The sequence below is a fragment of the Penicillium longicatenatum genome, assembly GCF_028827895.1.
Source record: "Penicillium longicatenatum strain IBT 33135 chromosome Unknown contig_7_segment0_segment0, whole genome shotgun sequence".
Lineage (NCBI taxonomy): Eukaryota > Fungi > Ascomycota > Eurotiomycetes > Eurotiales > Aspergillaceae > Penicillium > Penicillium longicatenatum.
The window spans coordinates 4,161,093-4,184,553 of record NW_026643124.1 but is presented as its reverse complement, the minus strand read 5'-3'; the positions used below and the strand labels follow the sequence as shown (position 1 = coordinate 4,184,553).

General features: G+C 51.6%; 9 protein-coding genes across 9 annotated transcripts; 5 read left to right on the top strand and 4 right to left on the bottom strand.

The window, feature by feature from the left end:
- Window positions 1–579: 579 nt before the first annotated feature.
- N7484_011832 (glycosyltransferase family 2 protein) lies at window positions 580–2,520 on the top strand (the record flags this gene model as incomplete). Its single annotated transcript, XM_057122219.1, has 4 exons — window positions 580–617; window positions 677–1,546; window positions 1,868–2,159; window positions 2,401–2,520. The coding sequence occupies 4 exons, from the start codon at window positions 580–582 to the stop codon at window positions 2,518–2,520; spliced, it is 1,320 nt and encodes a 439-aa protein (XP_056967973.1).
- A 1,042-nt stretch (window positions 2,521–3,562) lies between these two features.
- N7484_011831 (ATP12 ATPase F1F0-assembly protein) lies at window positions 3,563–9,094 on the top strand (the record flags this gene model as incomplete). The annotated part of the gene is made up of 5 exons (XM_057122218.1): window positions 3,563–3,842; window positions 3,912–4,684; window positions 5,234–6,461; window positions 6,540–8,263; window positions 8,324–9,094. The coding sequence occupies 5 exons, from the start codon at window positions 3,563–3,565 to the stop codon at window positions 9,092–9,094; spliced, it is 4,776 nt and encodes a 1,591-aa protein (XP_056967972.1).
- Window positions 9,095–9,507: 413 nt separating this feature from the next.
- Window positions 9,508–11,191, top strand: N7484_011830 (putative mRNA processing protein (Mss51); the record flags this gene model as incomplete). Its single annotated transcript, XM_057122217.1, has 3 exons — window positions 9,508–10,363; window positions 10,443–11,100; window positions 11,158–11,191. The coding sequence occupies 3 exons, from the start codon at window positions 9,508–9,510 to the stop codon at window positions 11,189–11,191; spliced, it is 1,548 nt and encodes a 515-aa protein (XP_056967971.1).
- Window positions 11,192–11,901: 710 nt separating this feature from the next.
- N7484_011829 (putative extracellular serine-rich protein) lies at window positions 11,902–12,339 on the bottom strand (the record flags this gene model as incomplete). Its single annotated transcript, XM_057122216.1, has 1 exon — window positions 11,902–12,339. One exon carries the CDS (start codon window positions 12,337–12,339, stop codon window positions 11,902–11,904), a length of 438 nt encoding a protein of 145 aa, XP_056967970.1.
- A 657-nt stretch (window positions 12,340–12,996) lies between these two features.
- N7484_011828 (uncharacterized protein) lies at window positions 12,997–13,506 on the bottom strand (the record flags this gene model as incomplete). The annotated part of the gene is made up of 1 exon (XM_057122215.1): window positions 12,997–13,506. One exon carries the CDS (start codon window positions 13,504–13,506, stop codon window positions 12,997–12,999), a length of 510 nt encoding a protein of 169 aa, XP_056967969.1.
- A 1,140-nt stretch (window positions 13,507–14,646) lies between these two features.
- N7484_011827 (putative Ras family GTPase (Rab4b)) lies at window positions 14,647–15,824 on the top strand (the record flags this gene model as incomplete). Its single annotated transcript, XM_057122214.1, has 4 exons — window positions 14,647–14,706; window positions 14,756–14,820; window positions 14,883–14,917; window positions 14,971–15,824. 4 exons carry the CDS (start codon window positions 14,647–14,649, stop codon window positions 15,822–15,824), a joined length of 1,014 nt encoding a protein of 337 aa, XP_056967968.1.
- Window positions 15,825–16,110: 286 nt separating this feature from the next.
- Window positions 16,111–17,326, bottom strand: N7484_011826 (NAD(P)-dependent alcohol dehydrogenase; the record flags this gene model as incomplete). Its single annotated transcript, XM_057122213.1, has 3 exons — window positions 16,111–17,037; window positions 17,120–17,242; window positions 17,309–17,326. 3 exons carry the CDS (start codon window positions 17,324–17,326, stop codon window positions 16,111–16,113), a joined length of 1,068 nt encoding a protein of 355 aa, XP_056967967.1.
- A 606-nt stretch (window positions 17,327–17,932) lies between these two features.
- On the top strand, window positions 17,933–19,891 carry N7484_011825 (FAD-binding oxidoreductase; the record flags this gene model as incomplete). Its single annotated transcript, XM_057122212.1, has 4 exons — window positions 17,933–18,194; window positions 18,234–19,508; window positions 19,565–19,740; window positions 19,799–19,891. The coding sequence occupies 4 exons, from the start codon at window positions 17,933–17,935 to the stop codon at window positions 19,889–19,891; spliced, it is 1,806 nt and encodes a 601-aa protein (XP_056967966.1).
- Window positions 19,892–19,918: 27 nt separating this feature from the next.
- N7484_011824 (Het-C domain-containing protein) lies at window positions 19,919–22,608 on the bottom strand (the record flags this gene model as incomplete). Its single annotated transcript, XM_057122211.1, has 3 exons — window positions 19,919–20,174; window positions 20,236–22,227; window positions 22,277–22,608. 3 exons carry the CDS (start codon window positions 22,606–22,608, stop codon window positions 19,919–19,921), a joined length of 2,580 nt encoding a protein of 859 aa, XP_056967965.1.
- Window positions 22,609–23,461: the final 853 nt, after the last annotated feature.

Here is a 23,461-nt window from a genome sequence, read left to right as displayed (position 1 = left end):
CCGCTGCATGGACCATCCCTCTCCACTCTTGAATGCCTCTAGATCCAGGGTCTCTGACGCACGAGGCAAAACTACACCTGCAGCACACTCAAAACGACAACGGGCACTGGGGCGTTGTTTTTTTTAGCTGGTCTTTTGTATTTGAATTTATATTTTGGTCTTTTGGTATTGTAGCATGTGCTCTATAATTTAAATCTCCTGTCCGGGTCTCGTCGACCCTCTTTTCTCTTTTTTTTTTATTCTGATCTCCTCCCTTTCCTTTCGAATTCCTTGGGCTGGTTGAGGAAGCCGTGTCTTCCCCGACATTCGTTTTTCAATTTGCTTCCTCTTTGCCGACCAGCCCGTCCTATCTCCCCGTTCATTCTGGGAACAATTGGAGCCACACAGGTGAGTCGTCTTGTCCAACCTCCCTCAGGAATCCTAGCTAATCGAATGCACGGTTGTTTTTTTAAAGTGGAATTGGGAAAAGCGAATTATCTATAACGGCGCAAGACGACCAAATCCTACCCCGGAGAAATTCTAAGCTTGAAAAAAAAACCCCCACCCTCCGAAACCAAAAAAGGGACGTTATAAAACATCATGGCCTTTCCATTCCTGCGGGCCTTTGTGGTGCTCTTGTGAGTTTGGGACCCCAATCTATTTGTCAATTGGTGGCGGCTGACCGGGTGATCATCAGTGTGTATCGCTACTTCCGCCTCGTGGTGAATTTGGTTTCTTTCTGGACATTCAAGCCGATCCCGCCCCCGGAATCCCCGAAATTGACCTCCCAAGATGTCTCGGTTATTATCCCCTCCTTGGAAGGCTGCGGGGAGGAACTGGTAGAAACCATCCGATCGATTTTAGAAAACCAACCCTTCGAGATTCTCCTGGTTACAATCGAGGCCAATCGGAAGAAGGCCGAAAGAATGTTGAGCGTGATGCCGGCGTCTAAGTCCCGAATTCGCCTCTTTACCGTCACGCACCCCAACAAGCGCCGCCAGATGACCAGGGCCATTCCGGAGGTCCGCACGGCAATCACCTTGCTGGCCGACGACGACGTGAGCTGGCCGACGACCGTGCTGCCCTGGATTCTGGCTCCATTTGAAAAAGACGACCGATATGGCGGCGTGGTGACCTGCCAGCGTCTGCGTCGAGCTATCTCGCCAACCCTCTCACAGCGCATCTGGGGGTTCCTGGGAGCTTTGTATCTGGAACGACGCAACTTTGATTGCGGGGCTACAACAAATCTGGATGGAGGGTTGCCGTGCATGTCGGGCCGGACGGTGGCTTATCGGACTAAGATTCTCCAGGACGAAGGTTTTACATATGCCTTTACCAACGAGGAGTGGTGGTGGGGGAAGTACCAGCTCAATGCCGACGACGATAACTTCATCACCCGCTGGATGGTTTCCCATGGCTGGGAGACCTACATGCAGTATCACCCGGAAGCAGAGGTGCTCACTACATTGGAGGATAACCCCCGATTTCTGAAGCAATGCGCGCGTTGGTCCCGAAGCAATTGGCGGAGCAATCTGTCCAGTATGTTCCACGAGAAGCACATTTGGTAGTAAGTGCCATTCTGTTTTCCTCTTTCTTGTTTTTATTTTATTTTATGTTCTTTCTTGTTTTTTTTTGTGGTCCTTCTTTTTATTTGGTGGCAGGTCCTCGGAGATGGCCTCATGGTGCGTGCGTCTGTTGTGCATGATGCATCTGTATCTGCACTCACACAAGCCAAGGACCCGAAAGGGACTGTGGGTAACCAGAACGCCATGTCCGGGGGAAAAACATGAGCATTGGCCTTGTCGGGGTATCCGAGTCCTTTGCCTTTTTTCTTTTGCCCTGTGATGTATGAATTCTATTTTCTTTCAGCCGCTAACTTGGATTCTAGTCGTCAACCCTGGAGCTCATATGCCGTACACCTAACAACTTTGTCGCCTCCCGCTCTCCTGGGTGACCTGTTATTGGTTTGGCTGTGCCACCGAGGGACCGCTCCGTGGGGTGATGTTCTTCATAATCGGGCCATGAACATGCTCCTCCTGTGGGTGTTTACGAGCAAATTCATTAAGCTTCTGGGTCATTATATCCGGTATCCGGTCGATGTCTTCCTTTTGCCTGTCTCCGTGCTCTTTGGTTATTTCCACGGCGCAATCAAGATGTACGCGGTCATGACACTCAATGTGGTAAGTAATTTGGTTTCCGGGTCAATAGCACAATACAAGTCGCTTTACTCCGATTGCCCCTCCCCTTATGACACGCCGCTTTGATCACGACTCCTCCTTCTTGCAGCAACTTACCCACTATCTTCCCGTGCGACCTTTTCGGCGCTTTTTTTTTTTGCCCCTCCGGTCGTTGCCTCATTTGACGGATCTGAATTCCGTTTCTCATACATTTCCTGGGATTTTCGCTGACTGTACATTACAGACCACATGGGGTAGCCGTGATGGCGCTGATGATTATGACGCGGAGCGCATGAAGAAACGGACTGCTGCCGATCGCAAAAAGCAGCCTTACCCTTACTACCCCAGCTATCTCACCAGATAAGACGGGGGGAGACTCGAAATCAACGGGCATGTGGCCCTGGAAATCCTTACGATGAAATGCCGTGACGACCAATCGACGTTCGAACTTTTGAACCCGCTTTTTTTCTTTCGTTTCGCCGATTCTAGATCCAGCGCTTTGATTTTTGTGCCTTTGCATGAAGGATCCTGTTTCAGCACCTTCTCGGATTCGACAGCAACGGATCCGCAATGCCTCAGCTCCGGCATTCCCACGGCTTTATTTCTATTTTTTTCTTTTTATTTCTCTTCTTTTTTCTCTTTTTCCCCCCCCCTTTCATTGCACATGGTTTTCAAACCGAGAAAAGGGCGGGCTTCGAGCTTCACAGTCTTTTTTTTGATTGATCTTCTTGTAAATTACAAAAGCATGGGCGGTTCTCGTCGTTTTGCTCTTTTCAATTTGCGTCTGTTCAAGCTGGTTTGATTCCCCGGGATTCTTTTTTTCTCTGGTAGCATTTCAACATTTCTATCTTTTTCTTTGGGATTTAGATTCAAGGGAGGTTTTACGATTGCTGGATTGCTGTGGAATAATCTCTAATCAACTGACTTATGCGCATGACCTGGAGTCCTTGTCGTATATATCCTTGAATCCCCATATTGGGAACTCCGGTGCTGAATCGGGGTGCGGGGAAACACGCATAAATGAAACCTACGACACTATCATAGGTAGAGCCCTTGACCAAAATCCTCAGTTCTCTGATCGGGGCATGATAAAAAGAGAGTCAATTTTCATTCAAAGTGGGCAATGGAACTCTGAATGATATCATGATAGCTGCGTGATCGAAGGTTTGACATAATCCTGATGCAATGCTGCAGTAGCTTCGGGATACCGTGCTACTACCTGTAAAACTCAATGCTAATGATCGACACCGCTGAAAGAGTAGAAATTCAGAAGAACCTGGAGTAGAAGTACAAAGGTGGTGTGTAAGCAAGTGCGCGGACCAGGAACAATCGGGCCGAGATTCGAAAAAGTTCCAGTTCCGCAACTTCTTCCCCGGACAACCCTTGTCTTCTTTAACACTTCCAGCATGACTACTATTCGTGCTGCGTTACCACAGCTTTCCTCCGCCGTGCGACGCAATGCTGCACGCCAATTCCACTCTTCCCCCTTCCGTGCCGCCGTTCCACACCCGATCACGGCACATGGTCCCCCGCCTAAAGCTCCGGCGCCATCAGCGGAATATAAGAGTAAAGCCCGCCAATCGGAAAATGTGCCATCTGCAGGAGAGGAATTACCATCACGATTAACCAAGCCTTCCCCGCTGAAGTCACGATTCTGGAAAGATGTCCACGTGCACGGCAAAGCTGGTATGTTTGGACTCAGCCCACTGGAGCGCGGACGATGGCCTGGAATTAACGATGGATCTGTCTGAACAGGAGAATACCAAGTACTGCTCGATAAGCGCCCCGTGAGGACCCCGAACAAGGACATTCTCTCAATACCTCCCACCAAGCCTCAACTGGCGCACGCGATCGCCCTCGAGTGGGATGTGATGACATCTGCCCAACAAGCTCTCAAGAGCCATTTGATCCCCTTGACCTCCCTAGCAGCCCGCGCTGAAGATATCGTTCGCGAAGATGCCCGGGGCGAAAGCACCACCCGAGACCAGATCGTCAACACCGCCATGCGATACCTGGAAACGGATACTCTGCTCTGTTGGGAGCCGGAGCGACAAGCTGGATTGTTTGGACGAATGGAGGCGAATGGGGAAAATACTGAGACTCTGCGCGAGATTCAAATCCGCGTTTCCAAGGATATCATGAGCTTCTTGTCCACCAAGGTCTGGCCTGGGTTGGAGATCAAGCCCATCCTCGATACAGACAGTATCCTCCCAGTGTCGCAGCCACCCACCACTAAGGATACTATCCAAGGTTGGGTGTCGCAGCTGGCTCCCCATGATCTGGCTGGCTTGGAGCGAGGCATTCTGGCTTCGAAGAGTCTGCTGGTGGCTGTGCGTCTGCTGGTGGAATGGAGTGAAAACTTCCGCCACATCCAGCGGTCTCAAGAGAAGAAGTTCGGTCTGGATGAGGCGGCCGAGGCCTCGAGCTTGGAGGTCAAGTGGCAGACGGACATGTGGGGCGAAGTTGAGGATACTCACGATGTGGCCAAGGAGGACATGAAGCGACAACTGGGTAGTGTCGTCATTTTGGTCAGTGGCGAGACTCGATAGATGATGATCAAGCTGTACTATATTTGTTCCATTATATAGCAATCTATGTAACCTGTATATTCTCCTAGCTTTCAATGGGTGGGATCATAAAACATAGATTCTTGATATCTACGGGGGCGCCAAGAGCCGTGATCGACCCCTTCCCCCCCCCCAAAGAGAGCTTCTCTTTTAATACCCCTAATTTCCCACTTGTTCGTGTTAAATTCTCCATGCTTCTGTCCTGATTACTATACCCCACGTATCCGACGGGGCATCTAAATATGTCTGAGAGACCTGAAGGGTGAGTTTCGTTTATTTGCCCTTTCCCACTGTCAACTACTAGGACCCATGGTTCCCCGGTTCCCCATGACCTCGTGGGGGTTCTAGGCATCGCTTGTCAGGTTGCAAGAGAGATATACACTTCAGAGGCAAAATCACAAAGACAATAGAACCGCGCAAAATCCCTCGTGGAAAGAGCGATCTACACCGCATTCTTCGCTCCTTGGGCACTTTCATGTGACTGACCCCATGTTGTCTCGCAGGCATAAGCGCTCTCGCAGCTCCATAGCGCTTTCTCTTCTACACCGCGATAAATCCCGCGGCGAGGACAAGAACCAAGACGACACTGACACAAACCCAACCGGGACAGTTTCGACGAATGGCTCCTCCCCATTGACCCACGCCCGCAGTCTTAGCCGTCACAGCCGCCGTAAACCTGCTTTCGACCCGAGCCCATCCCCCGCAAATCCAGCCATCCTCGAAGATACCCCTCTCGACCAGAGCTCCCAGGACATCGACGGAATGGACAGCGTAACCTCCGCGCCCCAGGCGGAGAGCGCTAGCATGTCTCTAGACCAGTCGGTGCGGACATTCCGTCTGTTTGAGGTTCTGCGTGGTGGCGATACCAATGCGATCGCCAAAGCCATCGAAGAGGCCAAGGATCCCCAGGTAGCCAATAACCTGTATGGAACGACCATTCTTCATCTGGCTCTGCAGTGCGCCGAGCCCCAGGTGGTGGAGTTTGTGTTATCTACAGGCACTGGGCTAGATATCAACGCGCGCGATCGCGAAGGCAACACCCCGCTTCACCTGGCAGCCCAGCTGGGACGGGTCTCGTTAGTACGTGACTTGTTGAACAGACCCGAGGTTAACGACGCCATTGTCAACTATCGGGGCCAAACTCCCCTCGACGCCGCACGAACCCCGGAGATCTTCCAGCAGCTGCAACTCGCTCGGTCCCTCTTTATCGATAGCAAGACCCAGGAAATCCAAGCCCTGATCAGCAAGAGGGAATATGAAAATCTCGAGAAGCTACTGGAGGAACCCCGCGCTGAGGGCCTTTTGGATGTAAATAGCCTGGAAATGGTGACCGATCGAGCCACTGTGCAATCGGGCGGCACGTTGTTGCATGAGGGTGCTCGCAATAAAGATGCGCAGCTCATTCAGATTCTCCTCACCCACGGAGCTGACCCCTTCCGTCGTGACAAGAAGGGCAAGCTGCCCCAGGATGTCACCAAGGATGACAAGACCCGGGCACTTCTGAAAAAATCTCCGGCGGCTGCGATTGCGCAGCGTGGCATCCAGGAGAAGGCTATTCTTGGGAACAGCAATGCTCAAGGCCTGTCTAGTCGTACCTCTATTGGGGAGGCACCATTGGCCGGTAAGGATGCGCGTGAGATGAGAGGTTATCTCAAAAAATGGACCAACTACACAAGTGGTTACAAGCTGCGATGGTTTGTGCTCGAAGATGGTGTATTGAGCTATTATAAGCATCAGGGTATGTTCTCCCCAAAGCATGAGGCTGTTGCTGGTATTGCTATTTTAGGCTTGACAAAAAGCTAATCAAATCTTGCAGATGATGCTGGCTCTGCTTGTCGTGGAGCTATCAACATGAAGATCGCTAGACTCAACATGGACGCCCAGGACAAGACCCGCTTTGAAATTCATGGCAAGTCATCGGTCAAGTACCACTTGAAGGCGAATCATGTCGTGGAAGCCAAGCGTTGGTTCTGGTCTCTGAACAACGCAATTCAGTGGGCCAAAGATGAAGCCAAGGAGGAAGAGCGACAACGTTCGAAGACCGCTGAGGCGCTTCGCCTAGCCAAGATAGATCAGTCCGGAGACACTCCCTCCGAATCTGGTCTTAGCCGCAAAACGAGCGGTAGGGGTCCACCTCCCTCGTCCCTTGGAATTCCTGGCGGCAGCTTCACCAGAGTCAGTACGCATGCGTCGCGCACGACGCTCGAAACTTCACCCGCGGAGGAAGATGAATCTGCTTACGGGTCGGTGGATCAGGGTACTGGTCCCAACGAGGTGAACCGAGTGCTTAGCCACATAACCACCGCGCCCGATGGAGATGACGACGATGATTTCAACGACTATGCTTCCAGCCATGAGGATATGCCCGCCAATGATAAGGACGCCCTAAACATTACCGCGCAATCTGCGAAACTTCAATTGGATCTTCTTGCAAATGTTTCCGCTTCTCTGCAGGCTGAGCGGACCAAAAACCCCGAAATGGCCATCGCGGATCCAGCCATCGAGCAAGCTCTTACTGCTTATGAGGGTGCTGTCAGTAGTCTCAAAGGCTTAGTTCAAAATCTCCTTAAGATCTCACGGGACCGCGACTCCTACTGGCAGTATCGCTTGAACCGCGAGGAACATCTTCGTCGCATGTGGGAGGAGAGCATGGCTCGCGTTGCTCAAGAGCACGAGGAGCTGCAGTCCAAGATGGGCGAGTCTGAAGAAAAGCGCAAGCGTACTAAGCGAGCTTTGAAGGAGGCGCTAGAAAATGCGACTGGCAGTAGTCGCTCCATCAGCGGCGCACCGTCGCGTATGCCAACGGAACCCTCTAGCGTCATAGAGACGAGCCAGTCGGAGATTCGTGACTCTGAGCCGGCTTCTCAAGATGATCATTCCAGTCAGGTCGCAACAGCGCCCATTCCTCTCACTCGGAAACCCTCCGGGCTTTCTCGTATCAGCAGTCTATATGATTCCGAGTCAGATGGAGACGAGTTCTTTGATGCCATCGATGCTGGTGAAATTGAAGTGGAGGATTTCAGCCAAGCCACCGAGACCCAAGAGCCCGAGGAACCCGAGGATGAGAGTGCTCTGGCCCGGAAAGAGAAGGCCTCTGTGATCAAGCCCTCTTTCAAGGGTTACGAAGACCCTGTGCGACAGAGACTTAAAATGGACAGTGATGACCGGCCTAGAATCTCGCTCTGGGGAATTCTAAAGTCTATGATCGGTAAGGACATGACAAAGATGACCTTGCCCGTGTCCTTCAACGAACCGACTTCATTACTTCAGCGAGTTGCGGAGGATCTGGAGTACACCGACCTTCTTGATATTGCCGCCGATCGATCCGACTCTATGGAGCGTCTTCTATATGTGGCGTCTTACGCTGCTAGTGAATATGCCTCAACCATTGGACGTGTGGCCAAGCCTTTCAACCCTCTGCTCGGTGAAACGTTCGAGTATGTGCGTCCTGACAAGGGCTACCGGTTCTTCGTCGAGCAGGTTAGCCATCATCCTCCAATCGGTGCGGCATGGGCAGAGTCTCCCAAGTGGGATTACTGGGTAAGTTCTTTAATTGCAAAATTTTGTCTTGTTACAAGCTGACGACGTTTCTACATGTAGGGTGAGTCCTCACTCAAGTCCAAGTTCTATGGCAAGTCATTCGACATCAATCTTCTGGGTACTTGGTTCTGCAAGCTGCGGCCATGCACCGGAGGCGAAGAATTGTATACCTGGAAGAAGGTAACATCTTCTGTGATTGGCATTATTACCGGTAATCCTACCGTGGACAATTATGGTTTGATGGAAATCAAGAATTGGACTACCGGCGAGGTCTGCTACCTTGACTTTAAGCCTCGTGGATGGAAAGCATCTTCGGCTTATCAGGTTAGCGGTAAGGTGGTTGACCGTGACGGTTCTCCGAAGTGGAGTATTGGTGGTCGATGGAATGACAAGATCTACGCTCGCCACACCCCAGGGTTCGAAGCACCGGTATCCGGCCAGGATCCCGAATCAGCGAAGACATTGTTGGTTTGGCAAGCCCATGAGCGCCCCAAGGGTGTGCCATTTAACCTGACTCCTTTCGTCATCACTTTGAATGCCCTTCCCGACAACCTGCGGCCTTGGTTGCCTCCTACCGACACCCGCTTACGCCCTGACCAGCGTGCCATGGAGGACGGCGCGTATGACTTTGCTGCTGATGAAAAGCATCGTGTTGAGGAGAAGCAGCGCGCCAAGCGGAGAGAGCGGGAAGCCAAGGGTGAGGCCTATTCTCCCCAGTACTTCACTCGGGCCAAATGTCCCATCACTGGGGAGGAGTACTGGTCTCACAATGGTAAATATTGGTCCAGCAGAGATGCCCAGGACTGGAGTCTCGCTGAGGATATTTTCTGATTGGAAAAGCAAATTTGGTGAGTATGAGGGACCGAGGAAAATACTTCTTGTTCAAATCGCTCCGCATTAGAGCGCAAGTGAGGATTTCGTCCTTTCTAGTACTTCATTTTCGAGGTGGACTGTAACTGTGTTATGTATAAGACCTTTTTCGCATTACCCACGAATACACGATTAAGCATTGGCTATATTCTAGTCAATTGATGTCGATCGACCATGGATTACTTGTAATTTGTAGCATGAAACGGTTTTGAGTGTTATGAGGCATATGAATTCGGAATTGAAGCTCCAATACACCTGATATACATGATCCCGAACTCCACTCCCTGTCACGTGCACGGGATCATTTGAGGAAAAACGACCAGTTCAACCATCAGCCCACTCACTTTCCTCTGAATCATCCCCCCCAACTCACAATGGCAGGTGGTTACACTTGTACCCAATGCCTCCAGGTGCTCCGTCAGGGAGTCCGCGCCCCTGCGCCCTCGGCTCGCCTGCAGACCCTCGCCCATTCGCGTCGGAGATATGCGTCTCCGTGGATTCGCAGCTTTGGCTCAGGACGTCACAACCGTCCATTGGATAAATCACCAGAATTGAGCCAGGGCACCGGCAAATCTGCCACGATCAAGCCTAACTCCCCATCTCTTGCAAACCGAGCCGCCTCCACGGCCTCCGGATCCTCCATCGATTCACGAGCTATCTTGCAACCGGATAACCTCTTCCATTCGTTCTCCAACTCTCCCTCGCCCGCTATCCGAAAACGCGCTGCCTACATTAAGGAACATGCCCACTGTCCTCACCCCAGTCACGCACAGACCCGTGCTCCTATGTCACCGCATGACCCGGAAGCACGAAAGACTCAAGACGAAGCCAGCTTGCCCCCAGCCCACTCGCATTTCGAATGCCCTGACTGTGGTATCCCTGTCTATTGCTCCGAGGGTCACTGGATGGATGACTTCGAGGCTCATTTGGAAGTCTGTGATACTCTTCGCCAGATCAACGAGGATGACCACGATCTGCACTCCGGCCGCTTCTTCCCTGAATTCAATTATCCCGGTGTTCAGGATGATAACTTCGTGATCAACATGACGAACTGGGATACCTTCATGTACACACGCGAGTTTGAGGCGGTTAATTCCGATCGCTCTATGCGTCAGGTTACTCGGATGCTCACTTACCCGCAGACTATTGCCAGTGTTCTGCACGAGCTTAGTCCGTATAACGTCCGAAGCAAGAACCAGCTGACACCCGAGGGATTGAAGAGTTTGAGCGGTATGTTTGAATTGCAAACCTAGGCGGCTACTGCGCCCTGGTTAATGTCACCTTACTAACGGGAGCTTCTCATGTTTAGCTCTCCGATACTCTCTGCACCCTCCCCGTACCGGTGAAGACGTCGACGTGAAAGGCCTGCGCCTGAAGGCCCCGCCAGTCCGACTCTTTATCCTCGGTGCCCGTGCGGAATCCTCTCTGCCCCGTGAAGTCTGGCTGCAGCTCCAGTACATGTTCCCCCGCTCCCTGCTGCACTTGATTTTCATCGGCCCCGAGAGTATGACCAACCGCGACGCCGAATACCCACTGCCAGAGCGCACACCCGCGAATCCATTCGGTGGAATCATCGAGGACCGCCTGGGTGGCCAGATGAAGATCACCACCTACGTTGACTACTTCCACACCATGTACAAGGCCAACTACTTCCAACCCTTCGATCCTTACCTGGATTGCTTCATGCTCTTCCACCCCGGTCTGGGCCACCCGGCTAGCTCAGCAGAGTGGGAGGAAACCCTCCCACAACTGCTTGAGACCAAGGTCCCCATTCTCTGCACTGGATACACACAGTGGGATATGGAACGCGATATCAAGTGGGTCAATGAGAAGTGTGCCGGCGAATTCGACATGCTTCTCGAGCCTGGCGAGAACATCTTCCGCAGTTTGCGTTGGGATCTGAATGACCAGGACCCGCATGATGTTTCATGTGGTAACTGGGGTCTGTGGGGATTCCGAGGCAAGAGGTATGTTATCACCTTTCCATGAATGTTATTCTACAGCTTTGCTAATGTCTGATATAGATACGAGGCCACTTTTAAGAGCGAGAGCGAATAAGTACCGCCGCTTCCTGTATGATATTACTTGATTATTTTCTGGAGTCTCCAATTGAGTTGGAGACGTGTAGTAGATAGACATCCTAGTCCTCTCCGAACTATGTATTATGTTTTGCGAATCACGTGCCAGTCCTCATCTGACGGGTACGTAGAAGGACTAGTGGCCGTTGAGCCTCGTATTTCGAATCTTAGACCAAGCTAGCAGGTGATTATCGAATTAAGGACCCACTAGGTTAAATGAGGATAAACTTTGCACATGTCCTCAGTGGGAGTCAAACAAAGTACGGAAAATCTACATTGGAACAAAATGACATCCAAGCCAGCAAAGATGAGTCCATCAAAGCCGCAAAAGGCAGATTAATTCCCGGATCAATCCAAAAATCGCTCAAAAAAATTATAAAAAAACATGGATGACATCAAAATAAAGAGATTAGAAGAAAAGAAAAAGGGTATAGGCATGAAGAATTCGGAGAACACATCACAGCAGCCGTGTACATCGGATGCAATAATAAGAGAATATATATGAACTCAAGGTGGGCAACCTCGAAAGAAAGAAAAAGCCCTATAGTTCTGAACCAAAAGAAATTTAGTGACCATCCGAGATGGTATGTGACCGACGGCCTATGGATATAGCCGCGGGAATCTGCAAAGCAGGTAGGTGTTGATCCTCAAGATCCCACGCGTCAAACGCGCATATTCACGATTGGGTCCCTAGACCATCAGCAGACCGGCGACAGCAAGGACACCAGCGACGGCGCCAGGGAGCGTGCGCGAGGCGGAACCAGACGCGGGGGATGAAGCGGCGGCAGAAGCGGCGGCGGCCTGGGTAGCTTCGGTGGAGCCAGCGGTGGGCTGAGCCTCGATGGGGGCGGTGGTAGCCTTGATTAGAGGGGTGGAGCTGGGCTTGACGGTGAAGCTGGAGCTGGGGGTAGCGCTCGGGCTCGAGGTGTAAGGAGTGCTGGTGTGCAGAGGAGTAGAAGTTGAGAATGAGGTCGAGGTTGAGGTTGGGCAAGGAGTCGAGGTGCTAGGGGTGTAGCCCGAAGGAACCAGGGTCATAGTCTTGGTGACTGTGATGGCAGGCGCGGTGACGGTCTCTGCAGCGAGAGCGATGGGAGCAAGGAGGAGAACGATAGTCTTGAAGAAGTGCATGATTGCGGTTGTTTATAGTTTGAAGTGGGGTTTTGAGTGCTTTTGAGAATGATCTGGAAATCCGGTGGAAAAAAGAGTGAATGGAGCTGGGAGAAAAGAATGCGACAGCCCGTGTGCTTGGAGAGATCAAAAACGAATGGCACTGAGATCAGTGAAGAAGGAAAGAAGAGAAGACTGTTTTGCTAGGGGGCGGAAGCGGGAAATGAAGCCCAATCTTAGGGAAGGGCACTTGTCTGTGTTGGGTTTAGCGGCAGACGTAACCGCCCCAGCGACCAGTGGAATGTGCAATGACTCCATGATAACAACATTCGCTTAAAAAAGAAAAAGGAGGTATGATGTGACATTTCATTGATCAGTAGTGTAAAAATGCAGCAATGATTCCACCGGGGGTATCCGAAACAAATTGCATGGAGCTTATCAAACCAAGCCCATATGTACAAGCAAGCAGTCGTCAGAACTCATTAAAGCACCCGTTAGGGGCTTGGCGGCATGCGCAATCCTAGCAGCCTAGTAGAGCTGGGCAATTATAGAGCGTAAGCCAAGAGAAACAAAAGCAACAGCGAAAAAGAAAAAAAAATAAAAATCATCCAGAAAATTAGAACGGTCATGCATAATCGTGCAGTTTTCGTCGGCTCCTTTGGCCCCATCTTCGGTTCGTTAGATACTCCACACCGTAGCAAGTACCACAGCGGCTGTTGCCCAATACCCACTGGCCTGCAACATGGTCGCCATGGCTGCTGAGGCGGCAGAGCTGTCAGCAGCAGTGGTTCCATTGGCCAGAGTGCCGTTGATGTAGATTTTCTCCGTGCCATTGACCGTGGCCACGCTCACCACGCTGGTATTCTTGGGCTGGGTGCCGTTGAACAAAGACTCGTAATAGGTGCTGTTGTTGTTCTCGTCGCAACCACACTCCTGATACTCCTCACACAGACATGCCACCGGCAACGACGAATTCTTGTTGTTGTCCTCGTTGACGTAGTGATAGCTGTCGTTGTAATTATACATGTAGGCGGGATGATACCAAAGGCCGGGGAAGAAAGCCAAAGCGGCCACTGGTAACAAGAATGGAGTGATTCCTAGTGCCGAAGTTGCGCCGGCTCGATAGGGCGTAGTTGCGCCTCCCGCGTAATATCTGTTCGCACCGTAAGTTCTGTGTTTTGGACGCATTGGAGAACTGGTCCCTGCGTAGGACGAGCCGGACCCATATCCCCCGTAGGATGAGCCAGACCCGTAACTGCTGCGAGTGGAGCCATATGTATCATAGTTTGAATTATCGTACCTTCCGCCGCCATAGGATGCGGCTGTGCCTGAGCCCTTGCTGGATGTTCCACCAGTATTGCTGGAAGAACTGGTTCTGCCCGACGAACCACTTGAGGAACTTCCGCTGCTTCCGCTGCCACTGCTGCTACTGCTGCTCCCAGAGCGACCCCCACTGCTTCCACCGCTGCTGCTGCTGCCGCTGCTGCTCCCTCCGCGACTACCACCACCACCACCACCGCGACGCTTCTCTAATTCCACATCATGGTTCTCAGGGACTTCAAAGATCTGGAGGTCTGTTTGAGAGTCTGTGGGTAAGGAGGCGACCCCGGTGGAGCACAGAAGAAACAGCGCGGTTGTCCAAGCCAACTTCATACTTTGTGAATATTTCCCGAATGTGTTTCGATAATGAAAGGGGTTGGATAACGAGGAACGGTGTTAGAAAAGCAAAAAGCAAAAAGCCAAGGAAAGAGAAACAAAGCAAGCTTTCTCTAAAAGGGAAAGTACTCGGGGGCTGCTTTGGGAGCGGAGACCCTGACGATCGCGAATACGAGCTGCACCGCCACTGGACTGTACACCGCGCAATTACTTCATTGGTCCACTGCCCCTCCAAGGCGCAGTGCGACAGTAGTACGATGTAAGCATAAGCATCCTTTATGACATATGCATGGTATCAATGGCTCATGCTGCGCCCACGTATGAGCCAATCAGCTTACAAGACATGTGGATTTCAAGGATTGGTGTAATCATATTCCTAATCCTCGTAAGAGACTCCATACATTTATCCATTCAGCCTCATATCGTATGCGCCACAGGACATCATGTTGTAGAGGAATTATTGTAGAAGTCAAGAGAAAAGGTTTCTCATAGTCCAAAAACAATCTGAGCAAAAATCCTCATTCAGATGATTATTCATACTAGTTAATTAATAGCGCCTAAATTCTAGGGCAGTTATTGGCGGTCGGGGATTAGGTACTGATCAACCCAATCTCTCAGGGACCTTGGGGTTCAACTCTTCTTCCTTTCAACACCCTTGTTCTTGCTTTCTTCATGCGTCCCAGGGGTCTCTCTGCCGCCTCTTCCGTCTCCTCAGTTCCTGACCAAGATCAGGTAAAGTTCCTTCCTTCCCCCTGAATCCCACTATCTGACCGTTCTCTAGGAACTGGGGAGCATGTACGATTACCTAGCCAAGGTAATTCTCCTGGGACCCAGTGGTGCGGGGAAGTAAGTGTCACCGAAAGCAGAAAAGAAAACGGTGATTTCTGACCGTTCGGGTCTAAACACAGATCCTGTGTGCTGCACCGATTCGTCAAGAATGAATGTACGATTACCACGAGACCTTCCCGATCGCATTTGGCTAACCTCTCCCTCCAGGGCGAGTGCTGTCATCACAGACTATCGGAGTCGAATTCTCTTCCCGCATCATTAAACTAGGCACCGGTTCAAGACGGAAACGCATCAAGCTCCAGCTTTGGGACACGGCCGGCACGGAACGTTTCCGATCCGTATCTCGATCCTATTATCGCGGTGCAGCCGGTGCCATTCTCATTTACGATGTCGCCTCCTACCCTTCCTTCGCTGCTCTTCCGACCTTCCTGATGGACGCGCGAGCCCTGGCCTCCCCGAACTTGACTGTCTTGCTAGCGGGGAACAAGGCCGATCTCGCCGATCAAACCTCCGAGGTCCCCGACGAGTCCACGCGACCACCACCGACGTCGTCGAGTAGCTCCAGCAAACAGTCCTCGTTGCCCTTCGACGCTAACAGCTCCATGCGCTCGACGAACTACCTGGGCGCGGGAACCCGTATGACTGCGACATTCGCCGAGGATCGGGAGGTGAGCCGGGAGGACACGGCTCGTTGGGCGGCGCAATCGAATATCCCAGTCGCTGTCGAGGTCTCCGCTCTGACCGGTGAAGGCGTGGAGGAGATCTTTCATCGACTTGCGCGAATTATACTCACGAAAATTGAGTTGGGTGAGATTGACCCAGATGATCCCCAAAGTGGCATCCAGTATGGGGATGGAGGACTCTATGGCCACGGTACCAGCGACGCCTCGAGCATTCGGAGCAAAGCCACATTAGATGAGAATGCTCTGCCTCTTCATCGATCCTCGCGGCGGCGAGGCAACAGGCCTGGCTCGGCAGGCTGGAAGGGTGGCATGAGAGAATGGGAAGATGTGTTTCGCTTGGGTGGTACTCAGTCCCGGCGAAACAAAGGATGTTGCTGATACCTATCGGGTGATCTCTTTTTATTTTGGTTACACTTGTTTTGAAATGTCTTTCGTTGAATCCCTGCACGATACCCCTCTTTTGACGTTCGTTCATGATTTTACAGATGCTTATTTATCACAGCCCACGATAATGGGGACTGACCCCAAGATATCGAGGGTAGACTTCTCCTAGTGGCTTCATGGACAAACTAATCGCATTATTCATTTTGGAATTCATCTTCTCATCTTTTATCTCATGAACCACAGACCGTCACATCATATAAACTAGGACTCACAACATCCATTACGCGTCAATCCCGGCAATGAGGGTTTTGATGCCATTTCCAGCCTTGACTCCCTTGAAAGCGTCCTCGGCCTCCTCAAACTTGACGGTTCCTGTGATCAAACTTTTCACGTCCACCCTGCCCGATGAAACCAGATCGACTGCTAGCTTGTAGTCACCGCTGCCGTAGCGGAAGCTTCCTCGGAGAGTCAGCTCCTTGGAGCAAGCAGCCATGATAGGGAACTGAATCTCGCTCCGGCCCATACCACCCTGCACGTAGGTGCCGCCGTTACGGAGGACATGGATACCGGTGTGCACCGACGGCTCCGCGCCGGAGGCATCAATAGCGACATCAGCACCAGCGCCCAAGTCATTCTCCTTAATTAACCGCTCAGCATTCTCTGTTGCGGGCACCATGCTAGGCATGAAAGTGGATGTGGTTGCGTATTTCTGAGCAAAGTCCAGACGAGGCTGCTGAATATCAACGGCAATAACCTTGGACGCTCCAAAGGCGGCTGCGACGGCACAGCACAGCAGACCAACGGGACCGGCACCAAAGACCACCACCGATTGTCCGGGGCTAACCCGAGCCTGTCGAACAATGTGAACGGCAACACTCAACGGCTCCATGAGAGCACCCTCCTGCAGGGACATGCTCTCGGGAAGCTTGTAGCAGAAATCCTCAGGCAGAACATAGTACTTGGCCAGGGTACCATCGTACGGGGGAGTCGCCGCAAAGACCATGTTCTCGCACAAGTTGTACTTTCCACCCTTGCAGGGTCCACACCGACGACAGCAGATACCGGGCTCCATAGCGACGCGGTCGCCCACCTTCAATGAGCTGACCGCCGATCCGACCTGGGTAATGATACCCGCGGACTCGTGGCCCAACACCATTGGGTCTTTGACCACGAATGAACCGATCGCACCGTGTTCCCAGTAGTGCACCTAGTGATCCGACGCCTCCAGTCAGCTATCATCCCTTGTCACACCGTACTTGCGCTACCCCGCATCGAACGATTGCACCTACATCGCTACCACAGATACCGGTATATTTGACATTGATCAACACATCGTGCGGGTTCTTCAGCTCTGGGATGGGACGGTCTTCGAATTTGACCTGGTGGATTCCTTGCAGGACAAAGGAGAGGTTCTAGTCTCGCCACGTTAGCCCAGTTGAGTGCGGAGAGGGCGGTGTAATTCGTTGATGCCCACTTACCTGTGCGGTGGAAGTCATTGTGAGAGGGGAGAATGTGTTGGATGAAAGAAAAAAAGGAGCAAGGACTTGGAAATAAATATCCAATACCGGCAAAATGTGGAATGAACCGAGCTGGTGCTCCCCGCAAGTACGGATGACCTGCCCCGAGTGGATCCAATTGGGATTTTACCCGCGGGGGACTTTTACCCGATTTTGCCTATGTCACCTTAACGCCACAATTGATCACGAGGAACCGTTGGTTTTTCGAGATTCGCATTGGAATTTGAGCGCGGTTATATTTGAATGACTATTGAAAATCATATCCACCTATCAAGAACTGGACTTATAGAGCTGTTCCACAGCTATACTAACGCACCCGATAACCAGCTTAATATATAATAGATACCACACTATGGCAGCTGTATTGCGAAAGAGACTACAGACATTACTAGAGAGATGTGAAACCAAGGTTCACCTGATATAACTATAAGCTTATAGCTTATAGATATACTAGTTGCTACTATGCGTAGGTCTGGGCCCGTGCGCGCCAAGCCTGTGCGGAGAATCGAATCTCGTGCTTCCGCCTCTTCACTCCGTCAGCTTTCGGATGCTTAGAGCTTCGCATTGCTCTTACATCCTCTAGCCATGGTGTTGCCACATTCCATCGCCCTCCGAGGGGCATTGCGCAGCCTTCGAGCTCGTCCACACCTCCCACAACAACGACCCTTCGGTGCATCGGCCCGATACCAAGCAAACGAGAAGCCGCAGGCATCCTTTAAGAGCCAGCTCTACGAGAGCACCCAACAACGTCTGAAGCGCGAGCGGGCCGAACAAGAACGCTTTGCGCAGTATCAGACTCAGTCTCCCGGTGGCCGATATGCCGCTTTAGTCTTCGGCAAGTCCCTCCGTCTTTCCCGAACGGGCCGTCGCTGATTTTGTTCTGCAGCCTTGGTCTTCTTTACCACCGGCTCTTACTATCTCGGATCGCTGAAGCCCGCTGCCCTTCCCAGCTCGTCTACAAGTCCACTTGTGGATCTAGAACCGGCTAGACATAATGTTTCCCCGTCCAACCTCCAGGCTGCTTGGTCCGATTTCGTGGAGATTCTGGGCAAAGAAAATGTCTCGACTACTCCCGGTGACCTCGAGTCGCACGCCGGCTCGGATTGGTCTTCCTACTCCCGGAAGGAAACTGAAAAGCCTTTCTTGATTCTCTACCCCTCTACCACTGAGGAGGTGTCCAAAATAATGAAGGTCTGCCACACGCGCGTTATCCCGGTTACCCCGTACTCGGGCGGCACAAGTCTGGAGGGTCATTTCGCTCCGACCCGTGGAGGTGTCTGCATTGATTTCCGTCGTATGGACCGTATCCTGCAGTTGAACAAGAGTGACCTCGACGTCGTGGTTCAGCCCGCACTGGGATGGGAGGAGCTGAACGAGGAGCTAGTCAAGGATGGACTCTTCTTCCCCCCGGACCCAGGTCCAGGTGCCATGATCGGCGGCATGGTTGGGACAGGTTGCTCAGGAACCAATGCGTACCGCTACGGAACGATGCGCGAGTGGGTTCTTTCGTTGACAGTAGTCCTGGCCGATGGAACAGTAATCAAGACCCGTCAACGCCCACGCAAGTCCAGTGCTGGGTATGACTTGACCCGGGTCTTCATTGGTAGCGAGGGCACTCTGGGTCTCGTAACAGAGGCAACCTTGAAACTGACCGTCCGTCCTCAGAGCGAGAATGTGGCTGTGGCCAGCTTCGCTAGCATTCAGAATGCCGCTGAGTGTGTGACTAAAGTGGTTGAGGCGGGTATACCTGTTGCTGGAGTGGAGATTCTTGATGATGTTCAGATGAAGTGCATCAACGCTAGCCAAACCACTAGCCGTCAGTGGAAGGAGTCTCCTACCATTTTCTTCAAGTTCACTGGAACCCCGTCGGCCGTGAAGGAACAGATTAGCATGGTTCAGAAACTCGCTTCTAGTGCCTCGGGCAAGTCTTTTGAATTTGCCCGTGGTGAGGAAGAAATGAAGGAACTCTGGAGTGCCCGCAAACAGGCTCTGTGGAGTGTGATGGCTATGCGCAGAGGACCCGAGGATCGCGTCTGGACAACCGACGTCGCTGTTCCTATGAGCAGACTGCCGGACATTATCGAAGCGACCAAGGCAGACATGACCAAGAGTGGATTGTTGGCTGGAATCTGTGGTCATGTCGGAGACGGAAACTTCCACGGTAAGCAATCTTGTTGAATATTTAACAAGAAAAAAAAATTACTGACTGAAAATCAGCGATTATCCTCTTCAATGAGAACGAGAAGAAGGTGGCCGAGGGAGTAATCCACCGCATGGTCAAGCGTGCCGTCGAGATGGAGGGAACCGTGACAGGAGAACACGGTGTCGGCCTCGTTAAGCGGGACTACCTTGCCCACGAACTGGGCGAGACTACAGTAGATGCCATGCGCCGAGTAAGTTCTCACAACGTTCTATTTCCGTCTACACTAAATCAAACTAACGTCTATGCAGTTGAAATTGGCTTTTGATCCCCTGCGTTTACTCAACTGCGACAAGGTTATCCGAACAGAGCAGCCAGCTCCTGGCGAGATCAAGGAGTGGTAGCGTTGTAGATATCTTCACAAAATATACCTAATCTGAATCCGAATCAGAATGCTCCTCGTGGTGATGGTGGTGATGGTGTCGGTGACGTCGATGAGAATGTTCCTCATCGCTACCACTTCCGGACCCTGAGCGATCTCTAGAATCCTCTCGAGGACGCCGTTCCACATACTCCACTCTCTCCTCGAATCTCCCGCCGTAGCCGTCTTGAGGTGGGTAGCTAGGTCTCTCATATTCGTCGAAACCACGTGGTGGTGGCGGTTGGCCGTAACCGGGTTGATAGCCTCTGTATAGAATTGTCAGCAACGAGAATCCCTCATCAATAGAGACATGAATAAAAAACCTACTGTTCAAATCCTCCGCCGTACCCGGGCTGTTCCATGGGAGGGAAAGCAGGACGTGGTGGTCCATAGTCGTAGCGCGACTCGGTCTGCACATACTCGGTCTGACTACTTTCATAGTATTCCTCACGTCGCTCCTGTCGATAATAGCCTCCACCCTCCTGCTGATACTGCTGATATTCCTCGCGTTGGTAGCCCTGCATGGGCGGAGGGTGCATGGGGGGATTAGGTGGATAATCAGGACGAGAATAACCACCAGCATAATATTGATCGGTACGCTGTGCATACCCATCACCGGAAGGATATTCCTCATGAGAATGAGACGGGAAATCGCCATCCGTCGACTCGTCTTCACGGCGACTGTGGTGGCGCCTGCGACGGCGAGAGTCACTATCACTATCATCTCGCTCCTCCGGACTTTGTCGACCATTGGCATCATTCAAAATCATCGATCCCATTCCACCAACAAGACCCCCAACCAGTCCGCCGAGAGCTCCTCCTCCCAACGCTTGCGAGGCAATGCCCTCGAGTCCATTGGACTGAGACTCGCCACCAGAGTTGTTGCTGACCTTGGGTAGAGCAAGAGGTTTTCCACAACCATGTCCACAGTCTTGAACACCTTCCTTGTGGTTTTTGCCCTCGAAAACACCATCCCGACTCAGCTGTTCGCGGAGACTGTCCTGCGCCTCGCTACCCTTCTCATTCCACCATTCTTCGACTGTGGAGAACATGATGCTGCGGATTTCGTTCGCGCCATCGTCCCCGTACTCGCGGAGAGCGGGGTGGTGGAACACACCGGAAATGATTCTGGTAAGTGTTCGGTCGATATCGGCGTCTTCATCGTCCCAGCATTGCATCAGCTGGGGAACTGTCCACTTGACAACGCTAGAAGCGATGCGTCCGGCTGGCTCGTTGAGCACGTTCGAGAAATGGTCTTTGGAAAGCATTGAATGGGTAGGGTTGGATGACGAGTCATCGTTGAAGACGATATGCTGTTGTTGCTGGCTACTCTGGATCACCTCCGAGGAACCAGTCTCCAGCTCGGATTTGACCTGCCGAATGATGGGGAGAACATAGGGAGCGATGACGGAGAAGACGAAAATCGTGATCTCGTTTTGAATTTGCTCAATCAGCTCCGGCAACACGGGGATCTTCTCAATCGCCTCGTTGATTGCTTTCAGCAGTTTGTCATGCCACTCCAGGACGGGATAAATTTGTTTCTGAACATCGTCGAGATAGCGAGTCCATTCCTCTGGCTCCCGTGGAGAGACCTCAGGGGTATTGTGCTTAGCCTCGTCGGCCTTTGCCTTGAAATCATCCATCTTGCTTGTCTCGGCACTATCGCCAAATAATCCGCTAGGAATCTTGCTCAGCAGTCCCTGCAGGACACTCTCCGAGGAATCATCATTTTCGGATTCGGCAATAACGCCTTCCAAAGACTGCATCTCCGATTGCATGGCTTTATCGGTAAATTCACCGAGCACCGAGTGGAAGAAATCGACTCCGCCAAAGGTTCCGGTCACAATGGGATAAACCAAGTCGCGCGCACCCTGGACTTCCAGCATCGTGTCACGCCCGACGTGCGGGAAGACATCAGTCTCTCCAAGCTCAATCAGACTCAGCTCGGTGTAGTTTGAATGAGCAGCATAATCCTCCAAGCAGTGCAAGCCTGTTCCCAACAATCGAAGGGCCTCGTATAGATCGTCCTTGTTTCCGGAACGAGCATAACGACGACCGTACTTGATCGAACGACCGAGAGTATTGCGGATCAGGTTGGCTGAGGTGTCGATACCCATATCCTCAGATGCAATGTAGTATTTCAGACCTGTGCGCGGGTCGATAGAGAGTTCCCGCTCCTCGTCCACCGGGCCACGCAGACGTGTGTCGTAGTTGCGTGCATCATCTCCCTCCGCATATCCCTGAGGATTATCGATATGTTCCGTAGGCTGATAACATCCAAGTCTTTCCGTGGTAACCTCAAACTCGCCAGTACCGTAGCTGTGATCTCATTAGCTGTATCCCTGGATCCTGAAGCTAGAAAACTCACCCAAAGCTCATGAAACCCAGCACCCAGATGAGAATACGGATAGCCTCCGCACTAACATATTTGACTGTGCCAACATCAACAGCCTGGCTATAATCCCGCAACCAGTTCCCAAAGTAAACGCGTTTCACATCCAACTTGCTAAACTTCTGTCCACCCGCTCCTCGAGCCAGGAAGAGGTTCAAAAGTGCATCTTCGATATCACCGTGGCGCCAGTTCTGGCCTTCGATCGAAGAAAGTGATGCAATGTTCCCCGCACCGAAGCCATATGCTTGGCCGGAGATGGCGAGGATAATGAAAAGAGAGAAACACAAGCTTTGTATGGATACACCCATGGTAGCTTTGGGGGTTGTGTTATGGTTGAGTGGGGGAGAGAGAAGAAATCACATTTGAAGATCACAGAAGAAAAGTCTGCCCAACGAGAGTGTACCCAGTTGTTTGGCGGGGAACGCAATTGATACGATTCTTGGCTGCAGTCCGTGTGACATTAGCCCCGTTTGGAGGCTTGGCGCGGGAGACGTTGGTTGGAAACTGGGCCACGAGTACAAGGGAAGTACTTCCCGGGTACATGTCTGTAGTAACTCATACCTTTTAGCGGTTAGATCGCGCAGATCATGTACTTCGGGAAGTCTATCTGACCTTTACAGTGAATGTGGGCAACTCTCTAGTACTTACAGGGCATGGGTTCGCCGATACTTGGGCAAGTAGTCCATGTAGATTCACTCTAGACCAGGAGATTTTATCGTTTGTCCATGGGCTTTCCATTCTTTTTGTCGGTAGCTAACCTAGTCTTGGCAATTAAAAGGTTGAAACCCATCTGAACGAAGTGTAAACGAGCGGAACTATAACTTTATGTGATGCCAAGGTTAGCTTATTCAAACATCTACCTTCTCAAGTCTACGTGGATGAATCCGTAATGTACTTTATTTAACAATACTTGAAATATATGCACTTAATCCGCAAATTCAAGGCTAAACCTCTTAAAGTAGACCGAGTGGTTCTACATCCATATTGGGTGAAACTCGTCCATAGATGCCGATGCCGTACGATACCGAGGTCTTGGCAGCGCTTGTGGCTTGGCGCGTTCATGCGGTGTAAAGCAGAAAACCTGACCAATGGAATTTGCAGATCTTGAATTATCAGCAGGACACCAATCTGACCTGCATATTGTGATGAAACTCTTTCTGT